General features: G+C 32.6%; 1 protein-coding gene across 3 annotated transcripts; it reads right to left on the bottom strand.

The window, feature by feature from the left end:
* Positions 1–2,002: 2,002 nt before the first annotated feature.
* On the bottom strand, positions 2,003–12,197 carry LOC115239816 (importin-7). 3 transcript variants are annotated; one of them, XM_029814575.1, is made up of 19 exons: positions 11,983–12,197; positions 8,998–9,079; positions 8,754–8,904; positions 8,499–8,657; positions 8,261–8,417; positions 7,985–8,175; positions 6,817–6,990; positions 6,591–6,736; positions 6,356–6,519; positions 5,765–5,884; positions 5,351–5,677; positions 5,087–5,273; positions 4,567–4,805; positions 4,393–4,485; positions 4,069–4,295; positions 3,744–3,949; positions 3,391–3,660; positions 3,150–3,293; positions 2,003–2,989 (listed from the first exon to the last, which is right to left on the bottom strand). In XM_029814575.1, exons 1-19 carry the CDS (start codon positions 12,064–12,066, stop codon positions 2,922–2,924), a joined length of 3,189 nt encoding a protein of 1,062 aa, XP_029670435.1. In that variant the 5' UTR covers positions 12,067–12,197; the 3' UTR covers positions 2,003–2,921. The 3 variants fall into 3 exon arrangements, with proteins under 3 accessions (XP_029670435.1, XP_029670436.1, XP_029670437.1); XM_029814576.1 differs by having other exon boundaries at positions 4,567–4,790; XM_029814577.1 differs by lacking the exon at positions 11,983–12,197 and adding an exon at positions 9,239–9,540.
* Positions 12,198–12,650: the final 453 nt, after the last annotated feature.

Genomic DNA, 12,650 nt, shown 5'->3' with positions numbered 1-12,650 from the left:
TATATATATATATATCATTATATAAAAATTATCGAGAGAATGTGTGCGGTAAATATCCATTACAAAGAAGTTGCGGTTCGTATCCTATAAAGAGCAAAGGAACAGCTTTTGTCTTCTCTATCAGTTATTGTTAATTTATTATACTTTAATACACAGTATACTTATAGAACTTATGAACTAGAGAAGTGTCCTGGCCTCACTCCGACCTACAGCTTACTCTGCTGTATTCTTTAATTTAGGTCCCATCTGCATTAAACATCTCAAGGCACTTTTTTAAATATTCTTCTTTGAGAAAAAGTGACTTAATCAATTAACTTTTTCTCATTACATGCACAAAGATTTTAAGCAAATAATAGGTCGCGAGTTCGGATCACAATATAAAGAGTGATGGCATCTTTATTTGAGCACGTCATATCATTTATGAAATAGATATGATATTAGAAATTGCTTATGCTTTATATATATTTCTGATATAAACGCTGCAAGAAATAGATAATAGTCGTAATTCCAAGTAAAGCTAAAAGCAGGGTACTGCAAAATAAAATTGGCGAAAATACAAGGAGTACACAATTCAAGTATCCTTAATTATGTTAGAAAAATGATTCCTTTTAATATATCTCGTGTATATCTACAGAATTTTTTTATAATTTAAGCACCTCTTACCAACTTCAAGCAATTCAATTTTACTATGTATATCAATCAGCCATGTAACTTTCTGATATTTACAATTTGAAATCATCTCCTGTTACATATAAAATATTACCAGCCTTTTAAAATTTAAAAAAAGAGACATGCATTTCATATATAATACATTTTAAAAATATTGAGCAATATTATAAACATACACTTTTCTATATCTTCTTGTCTCATATTATTTTATATTATTAGATTTTAAAATACTAATATTTATTATGAACAAATAGAAGCTAACCATGTACAGTTGAGCAATTCTAAATATGCTTTAGGGAGCATATTAAAAAATTGCAAAACTTTGTTTTGATTTACAATAAAAACATTTTTTTATTGAATCCTATGTTAAAATTGCATCTAAAATTTTATTGAAGTTTTTAAATAATGACAAATCTATATATTTTATATATGTCTGTGATTTTTTTGAAAACATACTAATCAATAGACATTAACATAATCTACTATATATCGTTTCTCGTCTATACCATATTTATTATATATTTGCATGCACCCTGTATATAATCTTTACCAGAAAAATCAGAAAAAATTTATATTACATGTAATTAAAATTATTGCACATTTCTTGCAGTTTTATGTGTGAAACAGCTAATTGTAAGATCGTATATTCGACAAACAAAACAAAAATCTGGTAAGTATAAATATTCATAAATATATATCAGATACATATATGATATTCTTTCTCAACAAGATATTGATAAAAAACGTAGTTTCACTAATCCAATCATTTTAATAAAAAATTTTTTAAATACAGATTATGACTTGTACTTTGAAGCGACATGTAATTGATGCATGCATTCTTTTGCATCCTAATAAAAAAGCACTTGTGCAGTAATCATTTCACTAACCACAGCACAGAACACCTCTTCTTTGTACGCCTTTATCATTTTGGGCTCTGATATTTATAATTTATTTCTGCTCCAAGTTCGTCCTATATAATTACAATACACATCTCATGAAAGAAAGAGCTATGCTTTAAATTTATTTGTGTTTTCGTTGATGCTTTTTTTTTTATGGTGTACTGTAATTATATTCCACAAGATCTATGATTGCAAAGATTTTGTTACATAGTTATAAAAGCTATCTAAATTGCTTTTGCTAAGCCAAATAGCTAAGCTTGTGCTAATTTGATGCAGCTCCATCTTTCAGAGTATATTGTGGATAAAATATATGATATAAAATTAGTTTTTCCAAAATAAAGTAGCTGTGCTGGGATTTACGTAAAGTGATTGGTAGCTGTGCAGAATGTTTGGCCATATATATATAATACAATGTACATTTAAACAAAGACTTGAAAAAACAGTGTTTATTTAAAAATCTAAATTTATCTAAATAATTGCTGGTAGGCAACACAGTTCTAGTTATTTTTAGTAACCTTGACAACTTACACTTTCTTTTTTTGCTGTCGAATAGTAATTTGCAAATAGATCTGGAGAATGTATTGCATAACGTTTTGCTGCTCTAATTAATCATTAATAATATCAAATAATATAGTCTATACACATACTCAAAGATTCCTTGATATATTTATATACCAACAATTTTTAACACAACGTTTTTATAATTATATAAACTAAGCGATTTTGTTTTGTTAAAACAATTTTAGACTAAGGCATGCGATTCGAGACTATTAAATATACATTTTGTACGAAGAGTATGTATCTAGCAAGCCACGCTAAAATTTTGTGACTCAAAGATTTACACCAAAAAAGAAAATTATAATAATTTAATGTTATATGAGAAAATGTATAAGAAACATGTATAAGAAACAATAATTTATAAAATTATTATGTAAAGAATTTTAAAGAAAATATATTATAGCTGGCTAGATATTATACTTCAATTGGATCAAATTATACGAATATAATTCATAAGTATAATTTGTATAAAAAAGAATGTACATTTTTCTTTTGTATGACCAAAACATTTTTCTGTCTTATAATCACTAAAAGGCAAATTTGCTGTCTCAACTAATGAAACAACAGTATACACAAGACTGATCTCATGGAGATAAAGTGTTAATGTCATTGTATTAAAGTAAGACTTTGTTGGATTGCCTTAGTAATGTACAATTAGTTTACACAAAAATAGGAAATAGGAAATGCACAATGTTTTCAAAATAATCATGTAGTAATGATTGCTACAATTGTCTGTTCCAAATTTTGTATAATTTGTTTACTTACTTAATCTAAAATTCAAATGATTAAAAGTCCTTATCGACTTAAAGGTGTTCCACCAAAGTTAAATGAGGTGGGCACAGTCTGTGAGTGAAAGGCGTAACCTAGAAAATTAAAAATATATTTTTCATAGATTTAAGTAAATGAAACAATATACAGAAAAGTAATAATTAATCCATTGTCATTTTTATTTATATAGCAAATAATTATCTCTTTCAATTATATAATTATTAAATAAATTATTGAAAGCAGAAATAAATTTACCTCCGCTCTGTTCGATTCTTTTACTCTCTAAAGCTGCTTTGCGCTGATCTGCCAACAGGATAATTTCTTGTAGAGCTTTCTCTTGTTCAGGACTCAGAAGATTCGTTAACGCCCTATACCAGGTCATGTCGGTTCTTTCAATATCTAATTAAAAATTTTAAAAATATGTAGAATATAGATTATAATGGATATTTTGGTCGAAATTAGTTTATATAAAATACTATTTTTTACAGATATTTACTTTGTATGACTTCCTTGAAAACAATGTATTCATCTTGATTGGAATCGTCCGAATCTAGGGGCGTGATGTAACTTTCAAGAGCGGTCTCTTCGTTACCGTCATAGTCTGAATCGTCATCAACATCAGATCTGTGATCACCGTGACCATCTTGTATAGTTGCGTTAACATTAAAACCATGTTGAGTGGACGCCCGTGTTACCTTGTCCTGTATATTCTCGAGATATTCCTGATTAGCATCATCTATTTCGTCCTCGTCAGAGGATAAAACATCTGAAAATTATCAAAATTAATAAGCTCTTTTATATGGCAAATTAGTAGATATTTAATATATATAATGAAACATATTCTTATACCTTCATCAATGTCGCTTTCTTCCTCGTCATTCTCGTCATCGTCTACATCTGCGACCTTAGCGGCGTATGCTCTTTTCAGACCTTCGAATAATAGGATTAAGGATGGTATAATTTGTGTCGCACACTCGTTCACAGCGGCTGGTCGCGCAGGACCCATGCTGATTAATGTACACAATCCAAGAACGCATAATTTACGATCGTGTAAACTGCAAGAAAAAATCACACATCTTGTTTTTGCAAACTGTAGAAATAAATCTAGTCTAAAATTCTATATTATATAATCCTTTTTTAATAATTTTATATGCTCTATATAAAAAATACATACCCCAGGAAACAATCTGTATCATTGATCCATTGTTTGATAAAACGCGAAGCGAGTGGCTCTGTCGACTGATCAAAGTTTCCTTGCAATCTGTCCATTGTTTGCAGACATAATGCAGGATTGTAATATAAAGCAGCAATAACTACTTGAAGACACATCGTTCGCAACTCCGAAGTTTTAACTTCGCGCATTAGACGTTCTAATACTAATTGCACAAGCGATGGTATACACTAAAATTTAATCGATTATACATATCACACATTTTATAAATTAATAATTACGTTTATTTGCATGTAATTTCTAATTTGTGACATTGTAACATTATACCTGATCTATGTGTCCTTTACATTGCAGAATTATGACTTCTAGCAGCTTGGCAGCATGACATTCGGGATCTTCGCCACCCTCACCAGTCAAAACCTATGACATTAGCAATAGTGTTATGTATAGAAAATAATTATACTGACTTGGATATAAAGAAAATCGTTCGTAAATACTCACAGCTTTACACATATTGAACATAGCCAAAATATGATTTTCATTCGATAAAAATGCTGGAGTATCGACAGTGATATAATTATGCAGCGCAGGCATCATGTCAGTGAAATAATCGAAACCATCCTTTTGGAAAAGTTGATACATGAGCTCCAGAACTTTCCACATATCTTCGGATATACTTTTACTCGTCAAGTCGTACACTAGCGATAACGCTTCTTCATAAAATTCTACGAAAGAAAATGCTGTGATCGCATTATTAGCAAGATATAAAAAATATAACTTTTTTCTCTCTATTCATAAAATAAAATTTATCTATATATGTATAATATAATAACATTACACACATATTAAAAGTCACAAAATAAAACCAAGCAATTCAATAGAAAAAAAACGAATTAAAATTTAACACTAATTGAAGACGGGTAAACCGGTATCATTAAACATGTATGATGTTATTTTTATCGCGATGTCAATCTTAGATATTAGCATAAAAATTTAAATATACGAAAAAAAGAAAACATACCCATTACACTTTGTCCAAAGATATGAGCTACTACTTGGAGGACAATTGGTTCGAGTTGTGACATAATTTGGGGCTGTTCTTCCATTACTGATAAGACTGTTTCTATTGTGTTCAACAGACCCATTGCTGTTATCGCCTTCTCGTCGCTACCTTCATCTGTTTCGAGCACTTGGCTAAACGTAGCAGCCTAAAAAAAAAGATATAACATGATACTCTATTTTATACATACTCTTTCATGAGATTACATATTATCAAACATCTTACCAAATGTTGACAAATTTCTACAGCGATTGGCATTAGTTGTTCAGTATATGTACAAACAATCTTTTGCATAACACTCGTCAAATCATCATTTTCCGTTTGCCTTATAATAGTCAGTAATTCAAGCGTGATTTGCTTTATTAACGGTTCGATATACTTTTGAGCCTTGGGCTGCGCTGCAAGCATCATTTGAAGTGCTATGGCTGCTTCAACTTTAACAGGCAAATCTTGATCAGTTAGGAGAGCATTCGTAATCAGTCTAATCGCTTCGACTAAAATTTGTTCTGATTTAAATCTAATTTCCGAAAAGTAATGCATCACCCAACAGGCCTGAAAATATAATTAATACAGTTGTCACTATCATGTCGCGTTTGTATTATATAATAATGATAATTTCATATTTATCGTTTCACTTACTCTTGCTCGCATATGGCCGTGAGGACTACTAAACTCGGGAAATACGTATTGCAGTAACATCTTATCCATTTGTTCCTTGTAAATCTTCTTCTTCAGTAAAACATCAGCCAAACTTCCAATCTATATGTATAAATAAAGTATTATATATTACATTAATAATAGATATAAAAGACATGTAAGAATATATATATATACACACAGGATGCTAAAATTTCAAACGTAACAGACCGAATCTCGATAACTAAATGAAATATCGAGGTCCGGTTTTTTTGAGGTTGTATTGTTTCAAAACCGACAAATTTTGATAAAAATAATAAAATTAGATTAGACAAAATTTCGCGTTGTCGCGTATTTATTTACAATCCTTTAATTTTACCTCAGGAGTATTTTAATTCATTCTCTTTTCTTAATTTCATGCTTTACAATTTTTATGTCATGATACTTTTCGATAAACCTAATAATTTTAGTATTGTTTTTGGTGAAAATTTTTTGTGATTTTCTTCAAATATATATATATATATATAACAGAAAATGGTGTAGAATAGCCATACAAAAGATTTAAAGAGCACAAATACTTTTATATGAACATACCATATGTAATGCACCATCCTTTTGCCTTGGGTCTGCATTTGGACTAGTTAACACCTCTAAACAAAATTGCATCGTCTTTTGAAGCATATCTTTTCGTTTTCTACATGCTGAGTGCAACAAAGTTTGCGCCGCTGTTACCGGCGAAACAAAATCTTCGAAAATATCTGAAAGCAAACTGATAAGTATGCAAAGTTTTTTAAAACATTTAAACCAAACACTGTTAACTCAATTTTACCGAATTTCACTCTGATGTATTCATAGGGATCAGTGTTCCATAGCTCCTCATCGGTAGCGGAATATGAGAGGATAGGGAATAAAACATCACGTATAATTTCAAACATATGAGGCTTTAAAAATTTCCAAGAAAATGCATGGCTTACACTGAAATTTCAAAACGTTATTATTATTACGTTAATCCCTCACGGCAAAACGTAATCGTTCATTAATGTATAAATTTTTACCCCTGATTGATATAATTGATTGACTGCTGCACTACTCTAGGAGAGACATAGATTTTCCTACGATATTGATCCAAGATTTTTAAAAGAACCTCAAGAATACCAGCACTGAATGTTTGCAAATACCATTCGGCAAATTCCATATATTCTTTGGTCACATTTCCTGGGCTACCATATCTATAATTAACAATACAGTATCAGAATATAAACGTTCCTTCATTTTCATCATTTCCAACATTGCTTTTGAGCTCTTCATTGCATAATAAATTTATATAATTACTAATGTAATAAAAGGGCAATAGAGCCAAGCGCGGTAAATAGTGCGCAACGGTGCTTTATTTTAAATACGGCAAATCAAATTAATAAACGGACGTTTCGGCTCCTTTTTTTAGCCATCTTCAGCGCAAAAATAACCATTAGTATATAAAAATAAAAATAAAAAAACGAGTTCGCAGTCGCATGGTCTTAACGGTTAAATGAACGCAATTACAAATAATGATCTTTTACAATATCGCAACGCCAAACGCTATCACTAGTCCACGACGTTGTGAGGGTGATTAAGTTAACGGTGGACAGGCCGAAAATTAAAAACTCCCACATGTTTATGTTCAAGTGGGTACGTAATGTACCAGTAAATCAAGATGGAGTGAAAATAGCAATGTGAGGGAGTCACATGAATAATGACAAAGTGTTACTTACAAGTAATCAGCGTTCCGCATAATGCGTGATAAAATAAATTAAGATGACGATTCACGGGTTACAAACAAGATAATGATACAAATGGTGAACGCAGTCCGGTGAAGAAAATAAATAACAACATGTATACAAACAAGATCAGCGTGATAATAATAAGGTCTTAAAGTAAAAAGTACATAGATAAAAATAAAAACAAAGTCAAACCACAGTATGGATCAAATATAAATACGAAAATAAAAGCAAAATTCATAAAAATAATTCAAAAATAATATTTCAATAATATTTAAAATTCACTAAAATAAAATTCCAATAATATTAAGAAATTAAAAATAATTATTTATTAATTTGATTTGCCGTATTTAAAATAAAGCACCGTTGCGCACTATTTACCGCGCTTGGCTCTATTGCCCTTTTATTACATTAGATTTTATTCTCAAGAGCCTCTATATAATATTATTATTTATTATATAATTACCTTTCAAACATCCTATGTAAAATATGTAACGCCCATTTTTTACATTTCCACCAAGGCAGTTCCGCACGTTCGTCATCGTCAAGATCTGGATTATTGATCTCTGGTGGTACTGGTCTATCAGCTATTTGTCTTACTACATCCATCCACTGTGAAAATACTTCTCTCGAGATAAGATCAAGAGGAAGTGTGTACTACAGGGAGGATAAGACATGTCATTAAATTTCAAAATATTTTGACAAATATTATTTTGGCTTATATTTCGATATTCCTGCATACCTGGGTAAGAGCAAAGAAAATTTTTAGTATCTGTTTCTGAAGTAGGACAGATTGCTCGGACGAATCTGGCAATAAGCGTAATATCAATTGATAGATCATAGGCAATAACAAGTTCATTGCTTCATTTAATGGTCCCCTCTCTTCTGCTTTCTTATACCTAGTTATCAGAGCAGTGTGGAATATATAAAACATATACTATACAGTAGAACATCGCAAGTGCATGATTAAATATACATACTCAAAATTTTTAACAAGTTGATGCAGCGCGAGGAGAACACCAGGCCAACACGAAGCATCTGGATTCTGAAGATATATTGTAATTTTGTCCACTATTTGCGTCCATCTTCCAGGGAAGTCGTGTTTAACTATATTACTGATGCATACTGCTAATTGTACTCTAAACATATAATGCAGAAGTACAATATATGTTATAACAATTACAATATGTACATATATTCTTAATTAATGATGTAAATCGGATATTACAACTTGCCTAATTATTTCTGGAGCGTGTACCACTGCGTCTACTATGGCATCGCGTATCATTGCACGATCTTGTTCATGAATACTAAATTCTATGGGTCCACTATCAGCCTCTTTATCAGCCCAATTTGAAGTAATTAAATTTTTTAAGTAAATTACACCTATAAAAAGATAACAAAAATATTGTGTTTTATAATTTAAGTTTCATCTTCAATCTTATATGTAGCACAAAAAGATTACAAATTGTTATTTACCAGCTTGCCTGACAGGTACGTCAACTTCATTTGACATTACTACCTGTAGGAGCGTTGGAGCAAAACCAATGATTTTGTGAATCTGAAAAATTCAAAAATACCATTATATTCACTAGTACACTGCATCATTAGAATATTATTATTGTTACAATGTTACTATATTCTACAGGCTTGTGACAAATTACAGAATGTATAAAGTATATATACGTATATACTAAGTATGTAAAAATAATACACCTACAATGACATATAGATAAGGAAATTACAAGTTGTATCGAAAAATTTCCTTCGATGATATAACGCATTAATATGCAATATAATATACATTCGCTCGTACAAGTACAATTGCGAGAAGTTTATTCCATGCTCCAAAGGATAAAACGCCCTTGAGATTATCGTTTTCGCGCGCGAGCATATTGAGAGACTAATAAACGAAAATACGGGTCTCGGCATCATTCGGCGAAATCGAACGAGTCGTAGCTCATCCCAGACGCGAATATTCCGAGAACGAAACAAGCATGAATCGTCTCCCTCGTGGTCTCTCCAGTTCCTTTCATTCGCGACCGAATACTCCGACTCCGAGAATTGAAGTTCGAAAAAAAAATCCTTAACCTCGTATCGCTTTATAGTTTTTTATTACGCTCGCCAGGATGACGTGAAATAACGTTCGCGGAGGTTTGCATATTGTTGGAATATATTATTGCGCCGTTTCTGCGCGAATATCGGGTAACGCGAGAGAAGTCTTCTATTTTGAAATTACCGACCTAAAAATCATTAGCGTAAACATTTTCTTTTGCCTCGATCCGAAATTAGTTAAGGAATATTAAGCTACAAACGAATTTTAGGTCAGCTCGTATTACGCTAATTGGTTGTAAGAACAGACGTTTAATTTAAGATGTAGCGGGGCCTCGGAGTTTCATGCGATTGATTTGATTAGCGGGACGAGATTACCAGTTGCTCGGTCAGTTATCGTGACTCCGCCGGACGTTACGTATAGGCGTCCTAATTCCGGCATTGTACAGAGAAAACGCCGTATATTGGTGTATTTTACGATAGTGCAACAGGCAAATTTAAACGAGAGTTAAAAAAAATAAAATAAAATCGAGCATGCATGAAGACTATTGTGCAGTCTTAACAATCGTTTTACCTTCAATACTCGGTTTCGTTTATCCCGAACATACTCTTCCAATATTTTGCACGTTTTAAACCCTCTCGGGTGTTACCCGAGGTAATTGATGCCTCCAACCACAAGTGAACACTCACCGTCGATCCTTCTCTTCCCTTCATCTTTGTTACTTTTCATCTCTGTTTGCTATAATTGACAACGTAATGTAAAGAGCACGTACTCCTCGCTGAATTGTTCATTTTGCAGGAGTGACGTCGAATTTTGCGCGATTATGTTGTCAATCACGATATTATCCGTGTTACTAAGTCTTCGTGCTCGTATATCAAGGGATGTAATGAAATTACTTCATGGCAGTTTTAATACAGTATTTAGAGTGATGTACGAAACAGTAATGAAAGCATTATTTACATCGGATTAAAATAGTAAAATAAATATGTTTAAAAGAACTGTCATTTAAAAAGTATAATCTCATTAAAACTTTACGCTTCTATATCATTTTATGCCGAATGTAATTTCTCGCAAGTTTCACGTTAGACATTTTGATAAAATGTGATAACATTTATTACATAAAATGTAATAAACGTATAATTTCTGTATGTAGAATATAATTTCTCGCTGCATATATTATATAATAAATAAAAATAGGGTATTTCGTTAATAACGATCTTGTATTATATATATATATATATATTCACGATAACAAAATATGAACTTAAGTTTCATCTATTACCGCGGTTGACAAGATGGCTTCCTTTCATGTCAATGCCAAACGGATGTTTAAATGATAGGATCGGAGCTTCGTTTGACATGGGAACCGCACGCACTGTCACTTCGGTACCGGCACTCGAATGAAGTTTCATTAGATCAAACAGAATGTCGGGTCACTTTCGAATATAACGTTACAAAGCTTCCAGATACAGGTGTTGTACAGGAAATGCGAATGCGCCAGAGAGAAGAAGATAAAGAGAATAAAGCTATCTCTCTAAATGAATTTTTGGTAGCCTAGATTAAAATGAAAAAGTATTAGAGATAAAGATTATATTAAAATTATTCGCAATATAATCTCTATAATTTTTTATAAATGATCATTTATGCTGCAAAATCCTCTTTCGAGTATAATTCGTAAAATACCGCGACCTCACAAATCTCAAATATAAACGCCATTTTTTTGAAGACAAAAAGAGGGGAAGGAAAACGAGCAATGGTTTCAAACATACAGCCGGTATTGCCCCAATGCATCATCCTTACTCTAAATTGCAATTGTGAGAACAAAGAATGGGCACGTGTATGGTTAGCACGTGTTCGCTACAAATTACCCATCTTTAGCGATCGACATAGATTCTTTTGTTCTTTCGCAATTCTGACAGCGAAAAATTCACCCATATTTGACGAAAGAAATAATGTGAGAGTATCTTGGGAATATACCTACACACATGCGCGCATGTGCGACTCCAGCGCTAAGGAAGCGATTTATTATTCACGTCGCGGATATTTCGGAGAATTGTCGATATCTTGTTTGATTTTCTCGTGGGTGCTGCTACTCGTCAAGCATGAAATATTTTTATCAAGGATATTAAAAAGCCTTCCCTTTTCGAGGGGAAAAAAAAAAAAAAAAAAAAAAAAAAATAGAAAAAAAAATTTGACCGAGGAGCGATTCTAACGGTGAAAGATACATCCTCGACGAGGATGTATCTTCTCATCTGTTACCCTCTGCGCGAGGATACGACATAATGTGCAAGCCACATGTTCCCGTGGGGCCTCGAGCACTTCCTCTCCCACCGCTCTCGCCACCCTGTCGCGAATCGGGGAGCACGTTTTCGCTCGCGATCACGGTTGCACCCGTGATTTTTCACGCGTACCTGATTGAGCTGTCCCTCCGCCTCCTTTTGCTGCGCGGGGTCGATCGTCGCCCGCAGCAGCTCCGTGAGCTTTCGCGCATCCATAGCTCCGGGCCGCCTCAGCTCACCGTATTAATTAGACGCCTGAATTTTTGTGACCGATACCTCGTATTTGACCCGGCGCATTCACCTCAATGCTGCCCTTGCCTGTCCGTGCGATCACGTGACAACATGGCGGCATAGATCAGCTTTGAATGGTCGTATCCGGTCGCGCAGAACGTGTCAAATGCCATCTATGACCATGTGTCGACTATTCCACTGCATTGAACATTGAGATTAAAAATAGACCAATCAGAAGAAAGAAATTTTAGTTCCTTTTGTTCTGATTGGTTAAATTCCAATTTTCACACTTCAATTGGAATTTGGCTAATCAGAATAAAGGGAGCTAAAATTTCTTTCTTTTGATTGGTCAAATTACTATTTAATTTTAATGTTTAATGCATAGTCCGAAAATGGAAATGATGATCGGTCGGCCGTAAACTACGGATTCGTAGTTGTTCTATTACTACCAAAATACAGAAAAAATAATAATATTCGTAATCAGTAACATCGTCTATCAGGGGCTAAAAAGCGATTTTTTTAGAAAAATAATCAAAATTGAAAAGAAAAAACAATATAAAGAAAATATG

Source organism: Formica exsecta, unplaced genomic scaffold, assembly GCF_003651465.1.
Source record: "Formica exsecta isolate Colony F162 unplaced genomic scaffold, ASM365146v1 scaffold395, whole genome shotgun sequence".
NCBI lineage: Eukaryota > Metazoa > Arthropoda > Insecta > Hymenoptera > Formicidae > Formica > Formica exsecta.
This window is presented reverse-complemented; position numbering and strand designations above follow the sequence as displayed.

Excerpts from the sequence above, each read along its gene's own strand:
- LOC115239816 (XM_029814575.1), bottom strand. The coding sequence starts at position 12,066 with ATGGATGCGCGAAAGCTCACGGAGCTGCTGCGGGCGACGATCGACCCC. Across the intron at positions 5,678-5,764 it reads ACGGCCATATGCGAGCAAGA|GCCTGTTGGGTGATGCATTA; the intron begins GTAAGTGAAACG and ends TTATATTTTCAG. Across the intron at positions 3,661-3,743 it reads AGAAAGCGACATTGATGAAG|ATGTTTTATCCTCTGACGAG; the intron begins GTATAAGAATAT and ends GATAATTTTCAG.